At 42.7% G+C, this 25,961-nt stretch overlaps 2 protein-coding genes across 11 annotated transcripts; both read right to left on the bottom strand.

Moving 5' to 3' along the window:
- Positions 1-1,699: 1,699 nt before the first annotated feature.
- mrpl12 (mitochondrial ribosomal protein L12) lies at positions 1,700-5,532 on the bottom strand. The gene is made up of 5 exons (XM_080009426.1): positions 5,339-5,532; positions 3,243-3,441; positions 3,084-3,155; positions 2,780-2,917; positions 1,700-2,303 (listed from the first exon to the last, which is right to left on the bottom strand). The coding sequence occupies exons 1-5, from the start codon at positions 5,395-5,397 to the stop codon at positions 2,187-2,189; spliced, it is 585 nt and encodes a 194-aa protein (XP_079865552.1). The 5' UTR covers positions 5,398-5,532; the 3' UTR covers positions 1,700-2,186.
- A 1,200-nt stretch (positions 5,533-6,732) lies between these two features.
- hgs (hepatocyte growth factor-regulated tyrosine kinase substrate) lies at positions 6,733-25,908 on the bottom strand. Of its 10 annotated transcripts, none has more exons than XM_080009868.1 (20): positions 25,777-25,908; positions 24,621-24,705; positions 23,439-23,514; positions 23,161-23,253; positions 21,847-21,967; positions 21,497-21,549; positions 19,791-19,859; positions 19,466-19,590; positions 18,317-18,446; positions 16,727-16,825; positions 16,544-16,639; positions 15,914-15,952; positions 15,634-15,798; positions 14,111-14,324; positions 13,138-13,310; positions 11,809-11,949; positions 11,513-11,690; positions 11,246-11,379; positions 8,982-9,164; positions 6,733-8,188 (listed from the first exon to the last, which is right to left on the bottom strand). In XM_080009868.1, exons 1-20 carry the CDS (start codon positions 25,811-25,813, stop codon positions 8,057-8,059), a joined length of 2,343 nt encoding a protein of 780 aa, XP_079865994.1. In that variant the 5' UTR covers positions 25,814-25,908; the 3' UTR covers positions 6,733-8,056. The 10 variants fall into 10 exon arrangements, with proteins under 10 accessions (XP_079865994.1, XP_079866000.1, XP_079865996.1 ...); XM_080009874.1 differs by having other exon boundaries at positions 11,540-11,690; XM_080009870.1 differs by having other exon boundaries at positions 14,111-14,321.
- Between the last annotated feature and the right edge of the window lie 53 nt (positions 25,909-25,961).

Raw genomic sequence — 25,961 nt, 5'->3', positions numbered from 1 at the left:
AGGTAAAGGTGTAATAAATGTGTGTATTATGTCGTGAAATATGTAATAAATATTATATCCTATGTGATATGGCTTATATTTAGAACTGAATGAAACATTTAACGAGAAGATCTAGGAGCAATACAAACCCACCAAGTAGACCTGCATTGTGAATATACACCACTACTTGTTATAGTGCAGCGCCACCTTTAGTGTCTTTGGTTTGGTGTCTAAAACTGCACCACAAGGATGAGTGAACCAAGGTCATTCTCATGTCAGACAAGGTCACTTAAGGCTGTGGAAGGGCAGGAGGTTTTACTGCCATTTTTGTTTTTTGTATGTTGAACCCATAATAGAGTCCAAAAGTAAATGCATAAACATTTTCTTCATTGCACAAAGCAAACAAATAGGATTCTATTGCGTTTAAAGATTAACAAATAAATGAACGGTTACTACAGCCCTGTAAAATACGAGTGCATTGTCGTGTATGCAACCGCAATGTGTGTTGGGCAGAAGGCTGCACCCAAGTTCAAATGAAGTGACCCAAGATCAGCTGCTTCGTGTTGGCTTCTCTTGGAGTTAGGAGGGGTTTCTGGAACAATTCACAACTTTCTCTGACCCTTTGTAACCGCAGTCCTTCGCTCAAAGAAGTTGTCCGTACAGCCCGGTGTTCAGCACATGTAATTGCAGAATAATAGCCACCAGACCAAGTGTTTTGTCTCGAACAGGTTCATCATCCTACACCCAAACCGTCATGATTCTTCATGCATGTCAGTCAGAGCTTACTCCTTAGTCGAATTATGCCATGACAGGGATGCTGTTGATTTCTGCATCTAACTGATGGTGTGCAGTCTTCCACCATATACTGTATACTCCACCAGTATGACCACTTTTGTTAATGTGGTCTATAAAAGAAAGGGCTCCATAGTAGCCTCCATGCCATAGGAAACAACTCAATATAGATATGTGAAAAAATGTTTGTTACCAATATAACGGTGGAAGTCAAGGCTACTTCTAAAGTATTCCACACAGTTGTGTCAATATGAATGGGGAGTTTGCTGAATACTACATACATACTACACACCAAGCTTTCTGAAAGTGTGTACATTTCAGCAACAAACTAATAAAGATATTAAATAGAACTAAAATAAAAAGCATTCAGCAGCCTTTCCGTTGGATTGGGGGACGTTAAGAGCAATTTGTTGACTATACGACTAAAGAAGATTGTAACTGTTTTTGTGCTTAACATGTGCGTTTAACATTTGGCTTAACACTAACAACCAACGCATACAAGGAAAAGCTTCGCCGAAGATACACAAGCCAAAAAAATGAGCCAAGGCATGAGTGACTCACTTTCACCTTGATAATAACATACAAAAGCAAATATGTTTTGCTCAAATCAAAACCAACGTCAACTGTGTCCAACTCTGGCACAGAAGTTGTGAGATCACAGATGATTTGTGACATTCGTGAACAGCCTTCTCCCTCTAGCGGTCAGTGCAGGTAATGCAGGATACCCCGTTAGTTCTTTCCCAGTGAAAAGGCAACGCATTCAAACTCCACAAGCAGCTAGAGACCGTTTAACTTATAACCTTAGCATTTCGCAACCCAAGAATTTCTCGTTTTCATCAATGAATTCATTTTGAAACTCAGTTTGTACATACGGTACATTAATAAAACTTTAGAACTGATCTTAGGACTTTAAGAAGCACGGAAAAAATGTGGATATTTAACCTTTAATCATATAATAATTATCCCCACTGCGTTGTTAATAAACCTCATCATTCATTAGCGATCATTTATTTCTTTACAGACAACAGCAATAACGGCTCCATTTCCATCTCTTGACGACGTGTCCTGTGGAAAATGAGACATGGACGCGCACAGAAGAATGACCGACTGGTGTGGCACCAAAGAGGACCCGCGACTTTTTAGCACCAAGGCTACGTACAGTATCAGAGAAACAGACGAGCGGACACGCACACAGAGTGGCTAGAGAACCATAAAAGTTCAGTCTTTGAGTTGTGCAGCCCCACCTCACACTGAAAACATGGTAAAAAGGCATTTCTTCCCTATCTTTTTTTTCCTCTCCTGCGTTCCTCGCTCTCCTTTACGATGTAAAAAAAAAAAAATTTAAATAAAAGGAAAAAAAAAAAATAAAGGAATAAGTGCTCGAGCAGCCAGAAGGTGGAGGTGGGCACGCGGGTTTACTCCAGTTCCACCGTGCCGCCTGCCGCCTCCAGGGCCGCTTTCAGTTTCTCTGCCTCTTCTTTAGATACGTTGGCTCGGATCTCCTGGGGAAGACTCTCCACCAGCTTTTTGGCCTGTGGTCAGGAAAAGCAACGGCCAGTTAGGCGACCCAGGGTAAATGCTTTTTAGCCTTAGTATTTTTTAAGACGAGACAGATCTGGGGGGGGTTCAGTAGTTACAGCAGGCCAGCAAAGAAGGAAAGAGGGATGCAGGAGGCTGGATGAGAAGAGAATATGTACATTTGTGTGTTGTAGAAATCAGTAGAAAATAAAGAATAAAAATAAAAGTAGAAAATAGAGTAGAAATACAAATTATAGCAATGTGCAGTGTATTACCACTCTTTATATAGAGTGTATACTGTATGCATAGATGGTTAAAGTGGACACAGAAAGGAACGTCCCATTGCCATGAAGAAAACTTAAGCAGCAGGGATGATGGTAGACAGGAAATGGGAGGGAGAAGCAGCCGTTTAAAGCAGGTTCAATTCTAAACTATTCCTAAATACATGCTTTGGTACAAGACGCACCTGGAAATCTAGTAGGAAACATACCTGAACAAGGTTCAAGCCCTGAATGCAATTCTTCACTTCTTTTATGAGTTTGACTTTTTCCGCTGCCTTTAATTCCGTCAGTTTTACTGTGAAATGAGTCTTCTCCTTCTTGGCTGGCGCGTCGTCTTCCTCGGCGGCCTGGTGACGTGCGGGATAACAAATTGTTTGCTTTAACATTGAGTACTGCGGCAGGCGGTTTGTGACTGGCTACTCCCAAATCCACAAAAGCGGTGGGTAAAACAAGTTCAACGGCTTGCAACTTTCAGATCCGTACGTACAAGGTAGTGTGTAGAACGAGCCTCACCTGAGCTGTAGGTGCACCTGCAGACATGGCCCCGACCGGCATCATCCCAACATCTTTAATGTTGAGGGTTTTCTGTGACGATAATAAGACACATAAAACCATATACCAAACACAGATGTTTCGCACGTCAGTAAAGTAGTTCAAATTTTCCCCCCGTACCTTGAGCAGCTCATTTAGGTCGGACACTTCTAGTAAGGTAAGGCTGGCGATGTCGTCGACCAGCTGTTGGATTTTGGGGGAGTACTGTTTGGGTGCTCCATCTAAAGCAGGGGCTGCGATGACCTCAGAGTGGCAGGGTGGACTGGTCTTTAGATGCCGGAGTGCACACAGGGCCGGCGTCTGACGCAGAAGCTCTTGCCTGTGACATGGAAATGCATTAGTAAAATTAGGCAAGTTGATTTGTATGGTAAGACAAACTAAAATCACAGAGATAACAGGTTTGAGTGATAATTACTGAAATATTATTTAGACCTTAATTGAGAGACACGTTTGAACACGGCAGGATCCACATTTGATTTTAGAATTCAGCCAGACTAGAAACTCAGGACTGTTACTATACACTTAGGAATTAAATTCGGAGTATACATAATAAATTATAATTCTTCTAAGAGGAGCAAAGAATTGCTGCACATGTATCTTCAGCAGGCAGAACCTACACTGATCAGCCACAACATTAAAACCACTGACAGGAGAAGTAAATAATATTGATCATCTTGTTCCAGTGGCACCTGTCAAGTTGTGGGATATATTTGGCAGCAAGTGAAAAGTCATTTCTTGAAGTTGATGTGTTGGAAGCAGGAAAAATGGGCAAGCGTAAGGATCTGAGCCACTTTGACGAGGGCCAAATTGTGATGGCTAGACGACTGGGTCAGAGCATCTCCAAAACGACAGGTCTTGTGGGGTGTTCCCGGTGTGCAGTGGTCAGTACCTACAAAGAGTGGTCCAAGGAAGGACAACCGGTGAACCGGTGACAGGGTCATGGGCGCCCAAGGCTCACTGATGTGGAGCGTTGAGGCTGCTACGATAGAAAGGTGTCAGAACACACAGTGCATCACAGCTGCGTATGAGGCTGTGTAGCCACAGACCGGTCAGAGTGTCCATGTTGACCCCTGTCCACCACTGAAAGCACCTACAATGGACATGTGAGCATCAGAACTGGACCATGGAGCAATGGAAGAAGGTGCCTGGTCTGATGGATCACGTTTTCTTCTTCATCATGTGGATGGCTGTATGCTTCATGAACCTGGGGAAGAGATGGCACCAGGATGCACTATTGGAAGAAGGCAAGCTGGGGGAGGCAGTGTGATGCTCTGGCCAATGTTCTGCTGGGAAACCTTGGTTCCTGGCATACATGTGGATGTTACTTCAACACGTACCACCTCCCTAAATATTGTTGCAGACCAAGTACACGCCTTCATGGCAATGGTATTCCCTGAAGGCAGTGACTGCAAAAAAATCTTCAGGATTGGTTTGGGGAACATGACAAAGAGTTCAAGGTGTTGACTTGGCCTCCAAATTCCCTAGATCTCAATCCGATGGAGCGTCTGTGGGATGTGCTGGAACAACAAGCCTGATCCATGGAGGCCCCACCTCACAACCTCCAGGACTTTAAGGATCTGCTGCTAACGTCTTGGTGCCAGATGCCACAGGACACCTTCAGAGGTCTTGTGGAGTCCATGCCTCCACGGGTCAGAGCTGTTTGGGAGGCACGAAGATGAGCTACACTATATTAATGGTGGTTTTAATGTTGTGGCTGATCGGTGTATGCAACAGTCCCCAACCGATACAGTGCATGGCCTCCAGGCTACAGAAAACCCGTTGGGCAAAGGTATAACGCCGGAGACGAGCTCCACTTCAGGCTTGAGATCAAATTAAAAGCTCAGCGTGGATCAGTTCAAGGGAGCGCGACCTCGGATGAAACATCAGTCCGCGGATGGAGCCCACGCCCGTGGCCCCAGGTCCATTCAAACGACCCCTTCCACGGAGCAGGTTTCAGACCCGACCAATGGGAACGGCATCTGTTCCGCTCGCACAGCGGTAGCCCTGAATGAACCGCTGTGAGAGAACAAGCGGCGGCCATTGTGATAAGTAACGCCGAGCACGCCCTCCTTTAAGCGCAGGAACACCGACGACGCATTGCGTTGTATGACTACAAAGCACCGCTGCCCTTGAGCAAACGGGTAGCATAGCATAGCATAGCATAGCCTCCCGTCCACTGACACTTAACGCTAACCAGCTCGGCTAACGCCTCGTACCGGCGGGTGCCGGCGGCGGTCCGCAGCGCGGCCCTCACGCAGCGCCTGGCGCAGTACATCCTGGGGTGGAGCGGAACGAGCCTCCGGTTGCGACGTGTGCTCTGGTACGGGCCGGTCCGCTGGAAGTCACTGCTCCGGCGCTTCTGCCTCAACAGCACATGGCGCCCTCCGCGCTGTCACTGACCTACCCGGCATGCACCGCGCGGCTCACCCGCCGCCGCTGCAACTTTATTGGCAAGCAAAACGTAAACACAAACAGCAGAGTATAAAATATAATTAAAAAATATATATATTTTTTTAATATAAATATATATTATAACATATTAAATACGAATTAAAAAATGTGAACATGACTGTTAACAATATATATATATACAGATAAGTGAACAAAAATGGAAAAATGGAAACATTGCTGTTAATATGTCTTAAATAGATCTAAATATACACATAATATATATACTGTATATATATATATATATATATATATATATATGACCAACAGGTAGAAAGAAAAATTCTAATAATGAAATATAACATAAATATTGTGAAACGGCAGCGCACGCACGCACACACACGCACACACACGCACACACACACACACCATTTGTTATCATTTAAAAGTTAAAACAAAAGCTTCCTCCAGTTTACGTCAACCGCCACACTTAGGAATACTGCAAATATTGTATTCACTATACTATTTATTAGACACTTTGCTGTGCGGCTGAAAGATGATGTATGTTTATTTTGTGTTCTTTAATATTAATAATAATCAAAGTCAAGCTGCTGCAGTACAGCTCCTTCAAAACAGCACAGGTATATACTGTATATACGTGAGACGCCTGAAAGAAGCTCTCATGCCGCGTGTGCCGCCTTCGAAACAAGGAAGCGTCACACAGTGAACTAATTTCCAGCTTCTCAGATCACGTCCCGAGGGCCAAATAACTGGATTGCACCAAGTTGCAATGAAGAACTCAATCGAGAGTTCTTAGACTTGAGAGGAACCCAGATTGGAGCCTTCCAGACATAGATGTACTGAGAAAACTTGCTTATGGAAACTGTTTGCGTTTGGAATGGACGGCAAGTCCCTTTGAACACAACCATGGGCAGTATTTCTCAACCTATGGTCAATTTGTTTTCAATTTTGTGAGTTCATCTACTACATTATTTCCAGATTGAGATGGCAGAATACGACAAGTCTTTGGAAAACTTTGAGAACGTCAAAGATGTCAGCAGAAACAGACTCATTTAAACGAATATTTTGGCCATTACACTCATAAATAGAACCAGAGAAATAAATCACCTTTAACCCAATAAAAAAAACAAACCATTGAAAATAGTCAACATTGTGTGCCTTTACACGTATCCCACAGAAGAATAACAAACGAAAAGAGGCGAACGGACAAGATATTTATTAAATAAAATCTTAAAATTACTTTTGAGTCCAACAGATCAAGAATAAAGAAGTTCACAGATGACAATTCAAAGGTTACAGAAGTTACTGATTAAGTGTATGTTACACACATGCGCCACGCCATGTTCATCCTACCTAGCACTGATGTAATGCCCCCCAAAAAAAATCAAAGATCAGCAAAAAAAAAAGGAAAAAGAAAAGAAAAGCTGTTGTCACTGTAGAAAAAACAAAGAAATAAAAAAATCGAAATAAAATAAAAATAAAAAAAATATCTCCAGTTAACCTTTGGAAATCTGCAGGACACTTTGTTATTAATCATAAGTAATGGATCAATGCAATTGCACATTTCTATTTTCATGACAGCACTTTGTGTTAAATAACACAGTCCATCACAATAAAGCAAACCAGGGAAGCCTTGGAGCTTTTTTGGGGTGGTGGGGGGGTAGTATTGCAGCCGTAGATAGTAGTATATAGTCACTTGATTAGTAATTTCACTTTGATAACATGACTTCAGCATGATCAACCAAGAAATTAAAAAAAAAAAAAGAAACCCAAAAAAACCCATCTCACTACCAATTTAAGGCCCCTCCCACAACACTCTAATGTGTGTGTTTAGGATTATAACGAACCAGGTTGGAATGTCAAATTGCGAGGTTAGTTGTGATATTCTTTGGAGAATTTGTCCGCGCTCCGTCCCTGTCACAATCTAGTCATCCACGCCAAACAGTCTCTTGAACAACACAAACAGCCGTCGCTAAAGTGTTGGGATGAGCCGCCGGGCTCTACCCCATGTCAGAGAATTTACTACGAATAAACACATGCATTATTTGCCTTAGAAAAATATGAGACATAGGATGGTTACGTCTTCTTTTATTTCAATTACATTAGATTTTTTTTTTTTTTATCATTATTGACTCTATAATCGTAGACTAGTTCTGAGCATCAGCGGTTTGTTTAATAAGGAAATACTACATACATTTCAGAGGAGGACCGGGGTGGAAAGAATAAGAAATGGAGAGGGTTTTTGGGCGGCGGCGCCCTCTTGTGGCCGGCCGATCCTCACTCCTGATCTCTGCTTCAGTTGGCTGAAAATAGGGCCTACATGGAGGGCACCGCTTCTGCAACACCATCACAATATTTCCACATTGCTACAACATTACAGCAAGATGAAAGGTAGGAACCATATGTGTTTCCGGAAAGGGTGGGGGGGGGTGGTGCTCAGCGTCCAGGGAGGGAGGGGACCAGACCAAAAGTAAAGACTGAGAGGGGGTGTAGTGTGTCGCAGGGCCTGGCTTGGGCGGCAGCCATTAGTCGAAGGAGATCAGCTGAGCTTCCGCACTGCCAGGGACCACCTGGGGCTGCTGCTGCTGCTGCTGCTGCGGCTGCTGCGGCGGCTGCTGCTGTGGCTGCTGCGGCTGCGGAGCACCAGGGGGCGCCATCTGCCACAGGGACAAGACAGGAGTATTAATAAGGTTGAATAGTAAAATAACTTATATTATAAGAAGACCAAAGGACGGCGCCCAGTTTAGTGCAGTCCATTGTGAATGTGCCTTGAAGTATAGAAGTCCTCATTAGGATCCAACTTCAGGAAGGTCTGTGTAACGGGTCATACAAAGGGCCCAGGAACCCCAGACAGGATGCGTCTACCTACCGAGTGGTGCAAGACCACCAGTGTGACATCACCAGTGTGACAGATACTAGCACAGTCACTATTTAAAGAATTGTGTTTTAAGACTTACAATTCATTAAAATAAGTTCAAAATAAATACTACACTTAAAGAGGCAATTCAAACAGCCAAGTTTAGCAACTGTGGGGTTTTTTTTATTCAATAATATATCAATCTACAGTCCACAAATGCAAAGGGTTATACAGCACATGATGATTGCAGGATACACAATGAAAGCCTGATGGGGTTAGCTGGATATTACACTTTGATTATGCGATACAATGTACACTACAATGAACAGTACAATGTAGACTACAAGAACTACATCTCTGACATACTTCTCCATGGCAACAGCGCATGGGAAATGCAGTATTTAGAGAGATTCTAGATTCTGAATTAATAAAGACCCCCCCCCCCCAACGGAATTTGTGATATTCACAACCAAGGGCCAACATAAAGTATAGGTTCAACATTCAACAGACTCCCATGTCTGGGTGAAGAGTAGCAATATGGGTTATGGGTGTAGCAATACCAAACAGCAACATCCACTCTACATGTGACTGACCTGCTGGTACATGGGCGGCTGGCCGGCCATGTAGGGTTGTTGGAGGGCCATGTTGGGATCTTGTCCTGGCAGTGCTGTCATCATGCCCTGCATGCTGTACGGCTGGTAGCCCATGTAGCCCATACCGTTGGTGGGGGGCGGCTGCGACATGGGGGGCAAACTCTGAGCTTGGGAGACGACGTTCTGTGTGACACAAGAGGAACCAAGGTTACAATTCGGTCTTAATACGGAGATCCTCAACCCCGGGGTTGTGGCCCTGTGTGGGGTCCCTTGATATGCACCATAGGATCCATTTGGCGCTCCCTCCAAGTTCTATGAAATAATAAAAGTAGTAAATTTGCATGAAACAGTTTCCCAATACGCAATCTGAAACATTCCTACTGAGGCCAGCACTGCCAGTTTTGAAAGTACAGTAAGGAAGATGCTTATTAGCCTCTAAATAATAAATAAATAAATAGAAAAAGATGAAAAGTCACACAATATACACCACGTTCCAAATTATTATAAGTTGGATATAAGTGTCCTAAACATTTAATTTTTTGTTTTCCGATTAAACTCATGGATGGTATTGTGTCTCAGGGCTCTTTGGATCACTGAAATCAATCTCAGACACCTGTGATAATTAGTTTGTGAGGTGAGCCCAATTCAAGGAAAACTACTTAAGAAGGACGTTCCACATTATTAAGCAGGCCACAGGTTTCAAGCAATATGGGAAAGAAAAAGGATCTCTCTGCTGCCGAAAAGCGTCAAATAGTGCGATGCCTTGGACAAGGTATGAAAACATTCGATATTTCACAAAAACTTAAGCATGATCATCGTACTGTAGGTACGTAGGATTCCGCCAGACAAATTCATGGGCTTAAGAGAGCAGCTGTTAAAAATGCTGTTACAAAGCAGCAAACAGGTATTTGAAGCTGCTGGTGCCTCTGGAGTCCCGCGAACCTCGAGGTGTAGGATCCTCCAGAGGCTTGCAGTTGTGCATAAACCTACTATTGGGCCCCCCCTAACCAATGCTCACAAGCAGAAACGGTTGCAGTGGGCCCAGAAAAACAAAGATTCATTTTCAAACAGTCTTGTTTACTGATGAGTGCCGTGCAACCCTGGATGGTCCAGATGGATGGAGTAGTGGATGGTTGGTGGATGGCCACCATGTCCCAACAAGGCTGCGACATCAGCAAGGAGGTGATGGAGTCATGTTTTGGGCAGGAATCATGGGGAGAGAGCTCGTAGGCCCCTTTAGGGTCCCTGAAGGTGTGAAAATGTCATGGGCAAAGTATATAGAGTTTCTGACTGACCACTTTCTTCCATGGTAGAAAAAGAAGAACCGTGCCTTCCGTAGAAAAATCATCTTCATGCCTGACAATGCACCATCTCATGCTGCAAAGAATACCTCTGTGTCATTGGCTGCTATGGGCATAAAAGAAGAGAAACTCATGGTGTGGCCCCCATCCTCCCCTGACCTCAACCCTATTGACAACCTTTGGAGCATCCTCAAGCTAAAGATTGATGAGGGTGGGAGGCAGTTTGCATCAAAACAGCAGCTCTGGGAGGCTATTCTGACATCCTGCAAAGAAATCCAAGCAGAAATTCTCCAAAAACTCACAAGTTCAATGGATGCAAGAACTGTGAAGGTGATATGAAAGAAGGGTCCTATGTTAACATGTAACTTGGCCTGTTAAGATGTTTTTGATTGAAATAGCTTTTTTTTTTGATTTCAGTAAATATGACCTCCTAATGCTGCAAATTCAACAAATGACCATTTTCATATAAAATGTGTTTCATATAAAATAAAATGTTTTGAAACTCTGTTGTGCATAATTTGGAACAGTGCATTTAGAGTTTTTTTTATTTTTGAAAAAAATACTGTTATCACTAGGAGGTTTGTTCAATAACATTTGAATTTTACCCTAACGGTTGATGACTTGAAAATTATACCAACTGTCATTTGCATCGACAATTTAGGATAATCAGAAAAATATAGTTTGCATAATAATTTGGAACGCGGTGTAAATTGCTGTTGTCGTGAGATTTAGGGACCTGCCGCGGCCTCATGGATGGTATTGTGTCTCAGGGCTCTTTGGATCACTGAAATCAATCTCAGACACCTGTGATAATTAGTTTGTGAGGTGAGCCCAATTAAAGGAAAACTACTTAAGAAGGACGTTCCACATTATTAAGCAGGCCACAGGTTTCAAGCAATGAAACCTGTGAAGGTTAGAGAACCCCTGCTGTAGTATGTCTACCAAGACGAGGTGGTCAGTTACCTGGTAGCCCTGTGTGGGCGTGGGCTGGTAGTTGGAGTAAGGAGGGCTTGTTGTGGGCGGGGCCTGACCAGGAGGCGGAGGCTGCCCATTGGTTCCTGCGTTCTGGTACATATAGGGGTTAACCATGTTGGGATCTGAGGAGGGAGATGCATAACTGATGATAAACATTGATCATTTTTGGAACCCGTCCGAACACAACAGAATCAAAAAGACGTTTTAATATTGGAGGATTTCTTCTCCCTTCAACTCTCCTGGAGACGTCCTCACCTGTGGCAGGCATGGCCTGGTACTGACCCGGGGCGTTCTGGCCAGGCTGGTTCATATAGACGTTGTGCATGGGCGAGCCCTCCACAGAGCCTGCAGGGCTGAATGTCCCTGGGTAGCTGGGTGGAGCGCCCGGCTGGTACACCACCCCTCCGGCAACGTTGGGTGGTAAGGACTGCATCTGTAAGACGGTGGGTAAAGAAAATAAATAACCAACATAAATAGTGTGGATTGTTTTAACATAAACCGTAAAACTGATTATAAATAATCGACACCAGAAGAAAATGTGCCCTGTGTACCTGGGCATAGGGCAGGGAGAAGGCCGGCATCTGAGCGCGCATCTGGATGGTGTGCTTCTGCTGCTCCAGACGCATCTGCCGCTCCTTCTCCTGCTCCTGGAGGCGCTGGATGGCGAGCTGCCGCTGCATTTCCAGGTACTCCTGGAAAAACAAGATGCACACTTTGTCAGGCTGCTTCCCTCTCGCTCAGAGTGTGGTGAGTTTATATACTCAGGGGTTCCCAAAAAATAAAAAATAAAATAAAAATAGAACCCTTACAAGGAATAAAACATCTGTATGACTGTGGACTCCTTGCAGTGGCTTCAGAGACCCTAGGGGCCCAAGACCTCAGTTTGGCAACTCCTGTATTAGACTGCCCCCAAAGTACCGGACCAAACCGTTCAACCTACGGAATCCCTCTCCATCCTGTAGAACAGCCGAGTCTGGGAAATCCAAAAGGCGGTGGAGTCTGTATCCTGGTCAACAACAGCTGGTGTGACTGCAGGAATATTACGGCCCTCTCCCGCTCCTGCTCGCCTCACCTGGAACGTCTGACAATCTTGTGTCGTCCAATTTACCTTCCCCGTGAGTTCACGTCAGCCATAAAAAGGGCTCTTTACATCCCTCCACAAGCCGACACCGATGCGGCACTACCAGAGCTCCATGATGTGCTAAACAGACGCCAGACCAAACACCTGGAAGCGGCCCTCATCACGGCGGGGGACTTGAATAAGGCGAACGTCAAACTAGTTGTGCCGCACCTCCACCAACAACACTGTCCCACCAGAGGAGAACGGACGTTGGATCACTGCTACACACGTTCGGAAAATCAGACCATGCCAACATTTTCCTCTTACCAGAATACTGACCTCCTGACCGGCAGACACCAGGTGGTCAGGGTGGGCTGCCACACCTGAACCTACCGCACCCTCAACAAATGAGACCCCCAAGGCTGCGTCATAAGTCCTCCGCTGTACTCTCTGTACACAAATGATTGTGTGACCAAGAGCGGCTCCAACAGTTTGCTGACGACACAGTTGCGGTGGGTCTGATGTCCAACAACGATGAGATGGTCTACCTTGGAGAGGTGCGGGGCTTGACACAGTGGCGCCAGGCCAACAGGCTCTACCTGAACGTCAGCAAAACCAAAGAGCTGGTGGTGGACTTCAGAAGGCCGCGGCAGAGGATCTATTATTTTTTTTATTGGGGTTTTTTTTCTACTGGAATACTCTGCCCTGCACAGTCTCTGGAGTGCACCTGAAAAGCATTTTACTACATGCGGTAAACCGTGCAATATGCACGTGACAAATAAATCTTTTGAATCTTTATCAGAGAGCGTTGTGTGGCTACCTGCTTCTTCTGCCTCATGATCTCCAGTTTCTGCGCCAGCTGGATCTGCCGCTGCCTCTCCGCCTCCTCTGCGGCACGACGCAACTTCTCCCGGTGCTCGTCTCGCAGCGCGTTCAGTGCTGCTCTGGCGTCACGAACCTGAGCCAGTTTGTCCTGCAGCCCCTCGTAGTACACTGCAAGGAGATGTTGACTAAGTCAGATAGCGCAACATTTTTGACCGATATCGATTACTTGAGGATATTTTAGGGATGACGATTGGTGCACGCAAACGTCAACACTTAAACAATCGTTAGTGATGGGGATATTATAAATAAGCAGGTAGAGGCATTGATTAAAACAGTCTATGAAGTTCAGAAAGTGCATTACTTTGTTGTAATGTCGTCTTACAAGACAACATTTAACTACATCACTATAAAAAAAAATCCCAGACGATAGCTAATGTAATCACAATATCAATATTACATCGGTATATTGAGACTGAACAAACACAGAAAGGGATTTTGGGGAGCATAATAATGAATAACTAACATTATTTGAGCACTCAACAATTGCTTCACATAGAACAAATTATAAACAAACAAAAGAAAATATTAAATATAGAGGAAAAAAATAAACTAGCAGAGGGATTTCTTGATAACCACATGCTTTTTGGAAACAGTATACTGTATACCAAATAGCTTAATTTCTTTTCAATTCACCCCCCCCCCCCAAGCTGCTGATGTTACATTTAACTCAGTAATTAGATAATTAAATTAATAATTAGATAAAAGTTAAATGAAAATACATTAATAATCATCAATATGTCTGCTTTCTGATAAAGGTAGGTTTTTGAGAAGACCGACGTTTTATCAGAAAACATACACACGCCAGGTCTTTCCAGAAAACACACTACGCCCTTTTCTTTAGTAAACATTTAATTAGACACAGAACCCGACAAGAACAAACACACACCCCCACAACCAAACACACTCACGTCTTTTCTCGTCCAGCTGGTTGAGGATGTCCAGCAGCTGCGGGTGCATGTTGTTGATGGACTGGAAGAGCGAGAGGACGGCACTGTCGTTGGTGATGCTGCGCCCGCGCATGTGGTTGCTCTTCATGCGGTTGAGGAAGGTGGTGACTGCGTTCTGCAGTGCCTTCAGGAACTGCTCGTGGTTCTCCTCCGACTCCCCGTTCTGGTACTGCTGCTGGAGGGGAGGGGAAGGGGTTTGATTAAAATCACAATAAAACCTTTATTACTATTCATGACCTTTCAAAACACAACATGCAACTGAATGTGCCAAGATATAATTTGGAGGGCATGCTTCAATAAGTGATGATTGGTATTTTTATCTAAGCAAGTTTCCATTAAAAACATAAAATCAAGTTAGTTAACAATAAAATGATTGATTAAAAAGTTGTTGCTAGGAGTCTGCTGAACCTCTCTATTCCTATGTCCACTGATAGGTGATCACTGATAAATGACCAAATCTTCAGTTGGGAGAGGCTGTCAAGCAATTTAACAAATTCTTGTTTTAACAGTTCTGCTTTCTTCTGGTATCATTAGTCCCCACATGAATAACGATTAGACAATATCTGGGGGACTTTATCATTGCCGTCACTCACCATTGCGCCTGGGAAACAAGACTTTTATCATCTTACTACCCATGTCTCTGATGGCGGAGTCTCCTGATAAGAGCCGACAGCTTGTTTGATCCGATGGGGATCCACGGTTTAGTCCTTTAACCTGATGAGCTTTTTTGGAAACTGCTCCCTCTGTGTGCAACATCATCCATCCTCACTCTCTCTTGTGTGTCCGGCCAGCAGTGCTCCGGTTGCAATGCATGCAGAAGTAATGATGCAAACCTGTTCTCCGGTGATGAGGGTGGTTTGCAGGTGCTCGGCGTGGAATGAACTTGCCTGAGCTGGACTACAGCTCGGCTTTTATGCTCGCGCTTTGCTCCCAACTTGAGCCAGCCGTTAGTATTCTCTCTAGTCGTAGAGACATTAGATTATACTGGCTCAGTTTAAACAAGCTTTGAAAAGGTTGTGATTTAGAGAAAGTTATTCATTTTAAGCTAACTAAGGAGTCTCAGCAACTGGAGACATTTGTAGTGTGTAATGAAGTTTTCCCAAAGCGGGTATCCTGGTTTTGAGCACAGGATCTCGCATAACAGTCAAATAGTCTGTTCATCTTGAAGGGTTTTAAAATTAAAAAAAAAAAAAAAAAAAGTAGGAATCCTTTTGTAAACCGGTTGTAAAAAAAATAAATAAGTGTCCAGTTGTTAGTTGGAGCCACCGTATCTACTTTAAGCTGTGAAGCAGGAAACAAGTGCTGAAATGGGCAAAGACAGAGGCAAAGCAGAGAGCAAAGCAAAACATGTCTGCTCCTGCAAAGGACGGAGCAGACATGTTATGGATTGTGTTCATGATTTTAGTACAACCAAAATCGGTCACCTTGATACCACGTCTCATATCACAATATCGATATTATATCGATATATTGCCTCGACATACCTCCACTATGTTGATTGGCTGCACGGGGGCGTGGCTCTCCACAGGTTGGCTGATTGGCGGCAGGGGCTCGGCCAATGGGACTGGAGCTGGAGCGGAGGGGGTGGGACTCTTGCGCGTCTCTTCCTGTTTCTTCTCCCAGTAAGTTCGGTTGAGGTAACGGGCCAGCTGGAACGATACAACACAGCCATATCGGGTTTTATGAGGGCGGTGTAGAATAATTATTATTATTATTTTTTTAAATCTGGTTATTTGGTGATGTTAAAGGAATGGCCAGCAGTACCTCTGGGTCCACATCTTCAGCTGACGGAGCTGAAGAGTTCTGCAGACACAGTGAAGTAGACGTCAATCAGTGTCACAAGACGTATTACAAATTGACTGCAACATAATTATAAACCGCAAAAAAATTTGTGTTAAATTGGATGGGGAAAAAATAATAATAAGTGTCCAAAAATTAAAATGGAATGCCTAGGCTTATGGAATACGATGACTGCTTAGGTTACATTGTCAATGAGCACTGTAATACTGAAAGAAAGATGCCACAATCGAGTACAAAAAGTAAAATCCAATATCATTTTCAGTATGTGCCGTTTTCCGACAATGGTCCGACATCAAACGTTAACTCTTTGTCCATGAATTACTTTAAATTTCTTAGATATTCAAATGTTACAGAATGTGTGTTTAGAAAAACACACAAATACAGACACTGAAAACATTTTTTCCCAGACTTATTTCTTGAAAAGTGCAAGACTGTGAATCAACATCAGCATCATTTTCACACCTTTTCCACATGTGGTGCAGGAAGACATGAGGCCGAGGTCTACTACACAATACAGTCTGAGCACCTTTGTACACAAAAATCGAAGAAGTAAAAATCTGATATTGATACAAGCGTCTGGGAGAGGAGCATTACCACTGGGGAGGAGTAGAGGGTGCTGACAGGCGGCGCCGAGGACGTCACTGGGGTGGGGTCGGCTTTGGGGTAGGCCGAGTAGGAGTTCTTCTGCCTCTGTAGGTACAACAGGTATTGTGTTCAAACATGTTGAACCCAAGGTGGACAATGCTGAGAAATAAAAAGTGGAACACTCAAGCCCACCATCCTTTCCTTCTCCTCAGCCTCACTCTGGGATAAGGCGATGGCGAGTTGGAGCTCCTCCTCCTCCTGCAACGCCGCCTCGTCTCTCTTGGGCGGCATCTGTCGAGACGGCGGGGGAAGTCGCAATGTGAGTTCAAGCTGGAAAGACGCCCAACGCTACAGCCCCACCGAATACCAAAATGAGTTACTCTGCGGTAGACGTCCGTTCATTTAAACTAAGACCGTCATTGAATTTACGATACACTGCGTGTTTTTTGTTTTTTTCCCCGATTTCTAAGTAGAAAATAGGATTTAACTGAACTGAATGTTATGAAACGGAAGAATTCTGTCATAAATATTTTGATGCTCTACAGAAATAGTATTGTCTATTCTTATATGAGTAGCCTATATAAAAACACAAATTATTATAACTTTTTTCTACGTTTGATATTACTCACTTCTTATTATTACTCATATGTGATTGCATTTGTGATTGTTTACGAAACCTATGTGTCAAAGTGTCAGCGCATTCTTTTGATCAATATAGATAGCTGTTGGAAATCTTGAATGTCAACAGTGTTGCATTACTCAACATCACCATTTACAGGTAATATCTCCATTACTACTATGACCTGAAAATGAACGCAACTGACGACACAACACACATTTTCTTAAACCGCTCAGGGTTCAGGGTTACAGGGGCCTGGAGCTCATCCCAACACACAGGGCAGGGAAACACCAGTCCATTACAGACTGACATCATTTACACCTTTTAGGCAATTTAGGGCTTCAAATTAGCCCAACATGCATGAGGTGGAAGGAAACGACAGTATCTAGGAAACACTGGGAGAAAATGCAGACAGAACCTGAACGCAGGGAAAAACCCTGGTGACGGAGGTGCCTGCTCCACTGTGCTACAGGAATATGTCCAAACTAAAAAAATATATATTAAATCAATTAAAAATAAAATAAAATAAAAAGGCATAAGTGCTACCGACATAGACAATGGCTTTTAAATCTGGCTTGAGTACATTTTCACATATATATATATATATATATATATATATATATATATATATATATATATATATATATATATATATATATATATATTCCCCCATTAGATCTAGAAGTGTAGCTTGAAAAGCCACAATCATGGCAAACCAGGTCAGGAAGTCACAATCATGAAGTTTTAAGCCACTATGATAATGACATAAAATAAAACTTGAAAAACTTTTCCCACTTAATGCAGAAGAGTAATTTACTGGCGTTTGAGATTGGAACACACACATTTGGGTCAACAGTTACTTATCCTCAACCCAACTAATAGAAATGCACCTTACTGGCATTTTATTCGCAGCAACATTTCTAACATTTGCTTACAATTCCCCTCACCATTTGAATGTAATTACGTGATTCTGCAATCTGACGATTTTACAAAAAGCTCACAATCTGCTCAAATAATTACAGCCAGGCGTTCATGTAATAATTGTTGGCAGCTCTAGTACCAAGACGGTTTGATGAATGTGTTTTCAGTCTAGTCAGTGAGTTGCAGAAGCTCCATTACACCTTCTCCCAGAGTCCTTTCTGTGCAGCCATAGCTTCACTTACTGTTTCTTGGACCACTACCTGAGACTGCTGGGACAGTGGGCTGGTCAGGTACTCTGGCGGCAGCTCGGCGGGGCCGGCGGGCGTTGCTTTCCCCTCGGCTTTCCTAGGTGGGGGAGAGAGGGAGGGGTGGCTGGTGAGGAAAGGGGATCAGGGAGGACAGACAACCTTGTGAATCAGCAAATGCTCAGCAGCAGTTTGAGGAATCAATATGCCTCCAAAGAACACAATGCATCAATGTAAAGTCAGGGAGAGACAGAAAACATGAATAATGCAAATATACAGCATGAAATTAACTAAAATGCGGGCTCTAAAAGAAGCAATTAAGCATAGACATAGTTGTGAAGATACCAATACCGTGCTCATCGTGCACTCATGAAAATGCCCGGCTACCTAATCCAAATAGTAATATAACATGAGCATGCCATGTTTTATTTTCACAATGCCAGTCTCATGTTATATCCATCTCTTTGGTGTAAAAAGAGACACCGGGTCTTTATTTAACACCACCAACAAGACTGCATACTCTGTTGGCATTGAAAAATCTTTAGCATTTATATTTTATTCATGGATGAATAATGTATTTCGATCTATTAAGGGTGTCACAATTTGACTTGACTTTGGATTTTAAGGTCATTGGTCGATATTCGATATAAACATGTCTTTCTTTCAGCGCTGCGTGCTATGCCATTATTAGACTATCAAATCTTGATTTATAAAGAAAAACTTGTATCTCAATAAGTAACTTTGAGTCCAGTCACATTAAATTATTATAAATAATGTTATTTTATTGTAGTGGAATAAATTCACAACAAAACATTTCATACAATTTCATAGATAAAAATAATGCTTGGGAGCTGTATGAGTTGACTCTTTTCAGTGAGCAGGATCATCCGGCTCACGGAAAAGAGACAAACTTTTCATCAGACTGCAAGTGTCTATTTATTCTACTTTATTTTCACATATATTGATTGTTTTTTTGAAGATATTTAAAGTCTTAAAGTGAGAATGGCATGAGTGTAAATTACACACCAAGAGGTATAAATTAAAGCACATACAAGCAGGAGACGGATGTAAAAACGTGCAGATCCAACATATCTTTTTTAACTTACAGGTTGGAATGAAAGCTTTTTTATGGTTTTTCAAACTTACTTGTTTAAGAGCTCAAAGCAGGGCTCACACACACGCACTTCCTTCTCAATGCCAAACTTCGGAATGGTGGAGTATTTAGAGGAGCACTTCCCGCAGAAGATCTGGCCACAAGCTCGACAATGGTGCTGGGAAGGCAACGATTAAAAAAAATAAAATAAAAAAAAACCAAAACAAAAAAAAAAAAAAAAAAACACGTTTAGCTCCACCTAAATACCGGCAGTCACATGAGCAAGAACAGGAAGGGAGCGCACCATTTCACCACTACCCAGTCACAGAAACCATAATCAGGTTAACTGTGACACACTTCAAAGTAGGGCAAGCCTACCTTTCTCGTCATAACACCAAACTGGACTCTGCACCGGTGGCACTCCTCAGCGTCAACCCAGTCTGGGGCCTGCATGAGGAAGAGACGGGAAATATTTCTTTGAGCACCTTCAAGTAAATGAGTGTGGTAGGGCTGTAACAGCGAATCGATGAAAAAGATAAAATTTTATTCTAAAAATAGTTGCCAACAAATGTCATTATTGATCTGAGTGTTTAGATAAGCTCCAGGCCCCTGTAACTCTGAACGGTTTAAGAAAACGTCAGTTGCCCCCTTTTTATTAATTTATTTTATTTTTTTAAGCTTAGACATATTCCTGTAGCACAGTGGAGCGGGCACCTCCATCACCAGGGTTTGTCCCTGCGTTAAGGTTCTATCTGTGTAGAATAAGCATTTTCTCCCTGTGTTTCCTAGATACTGCAGTTTCCTTCCACGTCATGCATGTTGGACAAATTGGAAGCCCTAATTTGCCAAAAAGGTATAAACGATGTGTCAGTTTGTAATGGAATGGTGTTTCCCTGCCCTGTGTGTTGGGATGAGCTTCAGGCCCCTGTAACCCTGAACGGTTCATGGAAATGTGTGCTGTGTCGCCAGTTGCATCACTTTCAGGTCCTATTAGTAAAGGCGATATTGCCTTTAAATGGTCATATTGAGTAACGCAACACAGTGGACATTCAAAATATCCAACAATTCATCACGGCGCTGGCTACGTCACTTCAAGAAAAAGAGAAAAGGAAAGGGGGGGGGGGGGGGAAAACAAAAAAAAAAAACACTTGAAACATGGCGGAAGCAGTGAAACCTGTTCAACCAAAATCATCTATAGTATGGGAGCACTTCACATTGAATTCAGAGTAAAAAGTGGGTTGCTGCAAACAATGTAAAACCAATCTTGCATGGCACGGGAGCACCACGGTAATGAAAGAACACCTGAAAGGAAAACATGTTGTAGCCATGAATGAAGCAGACTCGACAGCAGGGTAAGTTATTACAAAATCTTAATTAATGAAACCAGTTTAGACCCATGGCATACGTTGCGTTTTGAAGTGAGGAGTCGTACGTCTCACAGCAGGGAGTTCTTGTTTATCGAATAGCCGGTACCTGCTCGCGATTCAGTTTGAATGGTCTATCAAGTCAAATTTACTTCAATATTGCAGTGTCAAAATTGCAGTGTCTTGTCTGTACTTGGCCTTTGGATTACTAATCCTTACATAAGCAATTATTAACTAAAACGACAAGGCATGTGTTGAGTTTGATCTCATTTAAAATAAAAAGATAAAATAAAACTCACCATGAGTGGCTAATTGATGGGGAATAAAGCGCAAACAAAGCCCGTTAACACTTAATTTGTGTTTACGTTTTTTCTTTTTTATTATTTATAATTTATTGTTTTAACAGCCAAGGTCTGCTCAGGCAACGTAAAAAAAAATACAATTTTTGTGCACTTTATTAAAAAAACAAAAACAAAAAAAACCTAGCACAGATCTTTTACACGTTATATAGCATATATTTAGGTCTGTTATTTGTGTCAATTTGGAATAACATTTTGTTTTTTTTAATAAAATGATGGAAATAAAATTGTTTTTCTGCTTTATCCGATTCGTCGATTGATCGAAGAAATAACAGACAAATGAATCAATTATCAAAATAGTTGTTAGTGGCAGCCCTAAAGTATGGCTTAGCAGAGCAATTAATGGACAAAAAAAACTCACTCTCTCAGCTGCAAACATTGCATCACTCTCCTTGAACTCAGGGAACACATGACCTGTTTAAAAAATACAAAAACAAATTGAAAATATCATTAAATGGTAAAGCAAGTTACATTTGTTCCTAAAACACGTTCCCAAAGACTGTTTCTAATATGATAACACTTGATCTGTTAAAAATCATGGAACACCATCAGTTGAGACAAACAGAGCTGGTATAAATGTGTATGTGTGTCATCACTTTAGAGACATCTAGCATCTTGATCCAGCCTACATTACGAGTGAACGGCAGGTCGCTCAGACATCACAGTGAAAAGAACATATCCGAATGAAATGTAATCAGTGCTGCCACTCACCCTCCACTTTCATGATCTGGTAAGTGTCTTGGACCACCTTGTACTTGGGCTCGTTGCGGAAGGCGTGGGCCCAGGCTTGGATCAGGTAAAGAATCTTGTTTCGGACGTTCTGCTCTGGCTGCTTCTAGGTGCAAAGAGCACCACGCAATGAAGGTAGTCATGAAAACAAGTACTTATTCAGCTAAATGGATGACAATACCTTAGCTCTGATCTATTAGTGTTTTCCACACATTGAGTTATATACCACAATATCAGTTAAAATGGGTCAAATCCGATTTCCTTGTACAGCTGCATGCAGCGCAATGATTCTCTCTCTCTCTTCCCCCCTATCTCCCTTCCCACTGAATCAAAACATGATCATGCACGCAATGTTTTAAACATCCTGTTGGGTTCGGTACCGAAACCCGGTAACACCAGGGCACCGGTTCCTATGCGATCGGTATCTACTGGACCAAATCACGCAGATTTCGGTGCCATACCCAAGCTGCTGACTGAAATAGCCGCCCATTATATTGTTGATTAAAAACACAAGTATGTTTTGGGTCCTGTGTGTCCTGTGAGGGGGCAATCGGGGTGCAATTTGCGCCCCCGTCTCCCTCTCCATGCCTAAAGGAGACATTGGAGAGAGAGCGATCATGTGTCCCATTCTTCTAAATAAAGCAAATGAAAACATTGTGTTTTTATTTTAGATAAATTATTTTACTCAATTTCATTATTGAACAAAACAAAAAAAAGCACTGTGCGTTACAGGAACACTCTCAGCCTCCCGAACTCCCAAGATATTATATATCATAGCAAATTAAAATGCAATTTTGTTTGATTCTCAATAAAATAAAAAGGACTGCAATGGGGAGTATCTTGCCTCGGAATGATCAAGAAAAGCAGGTGTGATGTTGACATCAGCAGGAAGTTAAACCCTGAGGGTTGCATGAGGTGTGGGCGCAATCAAATATTGCTAACTCATGATGCAATGCCAGTGGCTGCCAGAAGGCCGCAGCCACTATGGAGCAGAAGTTTTGATTGAGTAGATGGAAACACGAGGAGAATAGCTTCAGAGTACACAGGAAATACAAAATGAACTGCACGGTATTTAATCAACCTCAATGTTAACTATTTGTCAAGGCTAAAATTGTAATCAGCTGAGTGTTTTCACGTATTCTTATTAGAGAATAGAAAATATGTAAACTTAATGCCAGCTTGTATTAGAAAATACCAATACCATGGAATAGAGAATACCACAACAGTTTTTGGGTGAGATTCTACCTGGGTTCATAGCAGTTTTAACTGTACAGAACAGAATAAATATAAGGTCACCTTGAGCAGATCCTTCAGTTCCTCCATGGTCTGCTTGCTGGCCACTTCATCGTGAATTGTCTGGCCACAGTTCTTCACGACCGACTCTAAAACCTGGCGAGGTATGACACAACATTCACCAACATAACTACATCCCCATACCAATGACTTTGACAACAAAACAGTAGAATAGCAAAAAAACCCACTAAGGTTTAGCATCTTGTTTATAATAAGTAAACTTGTTCATTATTAAGAAGTGGCCCACAAATTATCCTTTTTTCATGCTATATAAGTCTTACCTCAAGTGCATAGAGGGCGACATGTGGGTTTTTGTCATTCAACTTCTTTTTAATTGCCCCAATAGCATATTTTGCTCTGGAAGTGTGAAGGAAACAAATGAGAGACTTCAGATTAAGCTGAGCACAATACAGTCCACAGTGGCATCATCCGAACAACCTCGTCTCCGATTGGTGTACTAACAAACAAACTGTGAAAAAAAGACAACCCAGTCAGTTAATTGTGAGCTGTCTGTTTCAGAAAACATGTCCTAAAACAAGGCGTTCAGTTTTGCTGCCCTCCCACACGTCACTGAGGGAGTCATTCTAATCAGAACCGCCCCCTTCTGAGTAACTCGACCCACACCTGAAGCAAGACCGGACCTGCTAGCATCAAGGCTAAGAGTTAAGCATGGGACTTGCTCTGTTGGCTGGGGAGACTCCCACAAATCTTTTAAGAGTAATCTATACCAACTGTCCCTGACAAAACTGCAGACAAGGGAAATCTAAGTATTTAAAAATTAATTCTGCTGTGTGTTTCTTTTTGTGTGCGTGCGTGCGTGCGTGTTGACTGTAATGTAGGCTGCAGTGCGCGATCCGCTCCGCATCTCTCCCAACAAAACCGTTAATGTATTTATTTTCTGACATTTCTGCAATTGAATGCAACAAAACAGCCCAAAGCCCTATGGTACCCCGTGGGGCCCCATAAGCACCATGCTGCGACAGACGCTGCAGTGAAAGTTTGATCACACTTTTTAATAAGGCCTTGCAGATCTAATATGAGTGAAGCTTCAGCTACAGGATTGCTTATTTCTCGCCTCAAATTTGTTCAGAAACAGATTTTGGTGGACGAATACGGTGAAATCAGTTAAAGTTACGGAGTAAATACATCGGAACCCATATTCAAACTCCATTGGCTCACAGAACTAGGGGCCTCGGAAGGGTGGCTCCTCTTAATGAAGCAGCCCCTTTTCAGACAGGGTGGATTGGATGTATGTTAGAATGGCTCGTATGCATAATCGGAGCGGTATTTTCAGTATAAAACTTTAAAAAATATGTTTTGGGGAGCTCAGAGACCATATATTAACTTGGTGAAAATCAGCACAATTGGTCCACTTTAACAACAGTGAAATCTAAACTATTTCCAAAGTAAAAAAAAAAAACAGAGATATGAACATAGAGAGAGGGTCAAATATGATAACTTACTGTGTGTCTCCTTGGCGAATAAGGTCACAGATCTGCAGTATTGACTCCCAGTCTGTTTCCAGTAGCAGCTGACTGGTGGCCTTATCTATGGTAGGAAAATATAAACAATACCAGTGTAAAAATACTATTGTAGTATAGTGCATGTGCTCAGTTTTTCCAGGGAGCATTTTTGAAATGGCACAAGACAAAGCATGGAATTACTGCAAGTACGGTGCAGTGAGATGATAAAGTGCAGACTGCGAGGACTGTGCAAAACAAAGTAGACAAACAAAAACAATGAAGTATACTGTGTAAAGAAGCAAAAGAAAGATTAGAGAAATAGAAATGCATGTGTACATCAGTGTGTGTGTGTGGAGATGTCAACATGTTTTGCAAATAAATCAAGGGCTTGGTGAAAGCCAAAGTTATTGATCGATTTTTATTGGGGTGGCTGACGGGTTATGGAGAAATGATGACCACTGACCACATCATTTGTTCAACATCTATAGAATAAAAAGCGCACCGCTAAGCTTTGAATGTGCAGAGCACGAATCTCGTGCTTCATGTGGTTTTAAGAGCGATGTTTAAAAACGCACTTCGATCGTAAAACTTGACAAACCAGACAACCACACGTGTCATACCGCTACTAGGCAGATAGACAAGCCCATATACAACACAAACCGAAAAATTACAACAAAATAGATTAAAAAAAAGTGAAATATGCAATAAACCTAAAAATCAACTCAAACATAGAAAAGACGTTACTGTAGAATATCTTAAAACGCACTCTGTCGGAAACGGGAAATTGTCACGTAAGCTAACAGCGATATCCAGGGCTTCCAGTAAAGTTCGCAGCGGCGAGGACAACGTAGTGACGACCCGGAGGAAAACGTTAAAAAAAAAACAACAACAAAAAAAAATCACCTTATTCTACTACGCACGGACGGGCTTCAACTCGGCGACCGACACGCTCTTTAAATACACCGGCCACGGACGGGCCTCGAACAACGGCGGTACCCGGCCACGGTTAGCAAAGCTAAAAATGAGCCCGAGAGCCACAGCCCCAGCGTCTGTCAAAAACAATACGTGGAGAGAAAAAAAAAAAAAACAACATCGCACTCGCGACGCTAACGCGCTATAAACTAATCCTATGACCCAGAACCGGGTGAGCCCCTACCGAGCAGCCGCTCGAATGTCCCGCCGCCTTTCCCCATGGCTGGTTCAGGGCGTCCGACCGGCTTCCAAAGAGAATTGTTTTCGGGAGCCGAGGACGTTCGCCACCGCCGCGATTAGCTTGGTAGCTCCTCCGCGCCACCTAGCCAGTTAGAGACGGGGGCTAGCGCTGTGCGCTTCCTTCTTTCC

The sequence above is a fragment of the Zeus faber genome (assembly GCF_960531495.2).
Source record: "Zeus faber genome assembly, chromosome: 11".
NCBI classification, from domain to species: Eukaryota; Metazoa; Chordata; class Actinopteri; order Zeiformes; family Zeidae; genus Zeus; species Zeus faber.
The sequence above is the reverse complement of the archived record's forward strand: the minus strand, read 5'-3'. Positions and strand labels throughout refer to the sequence as shown.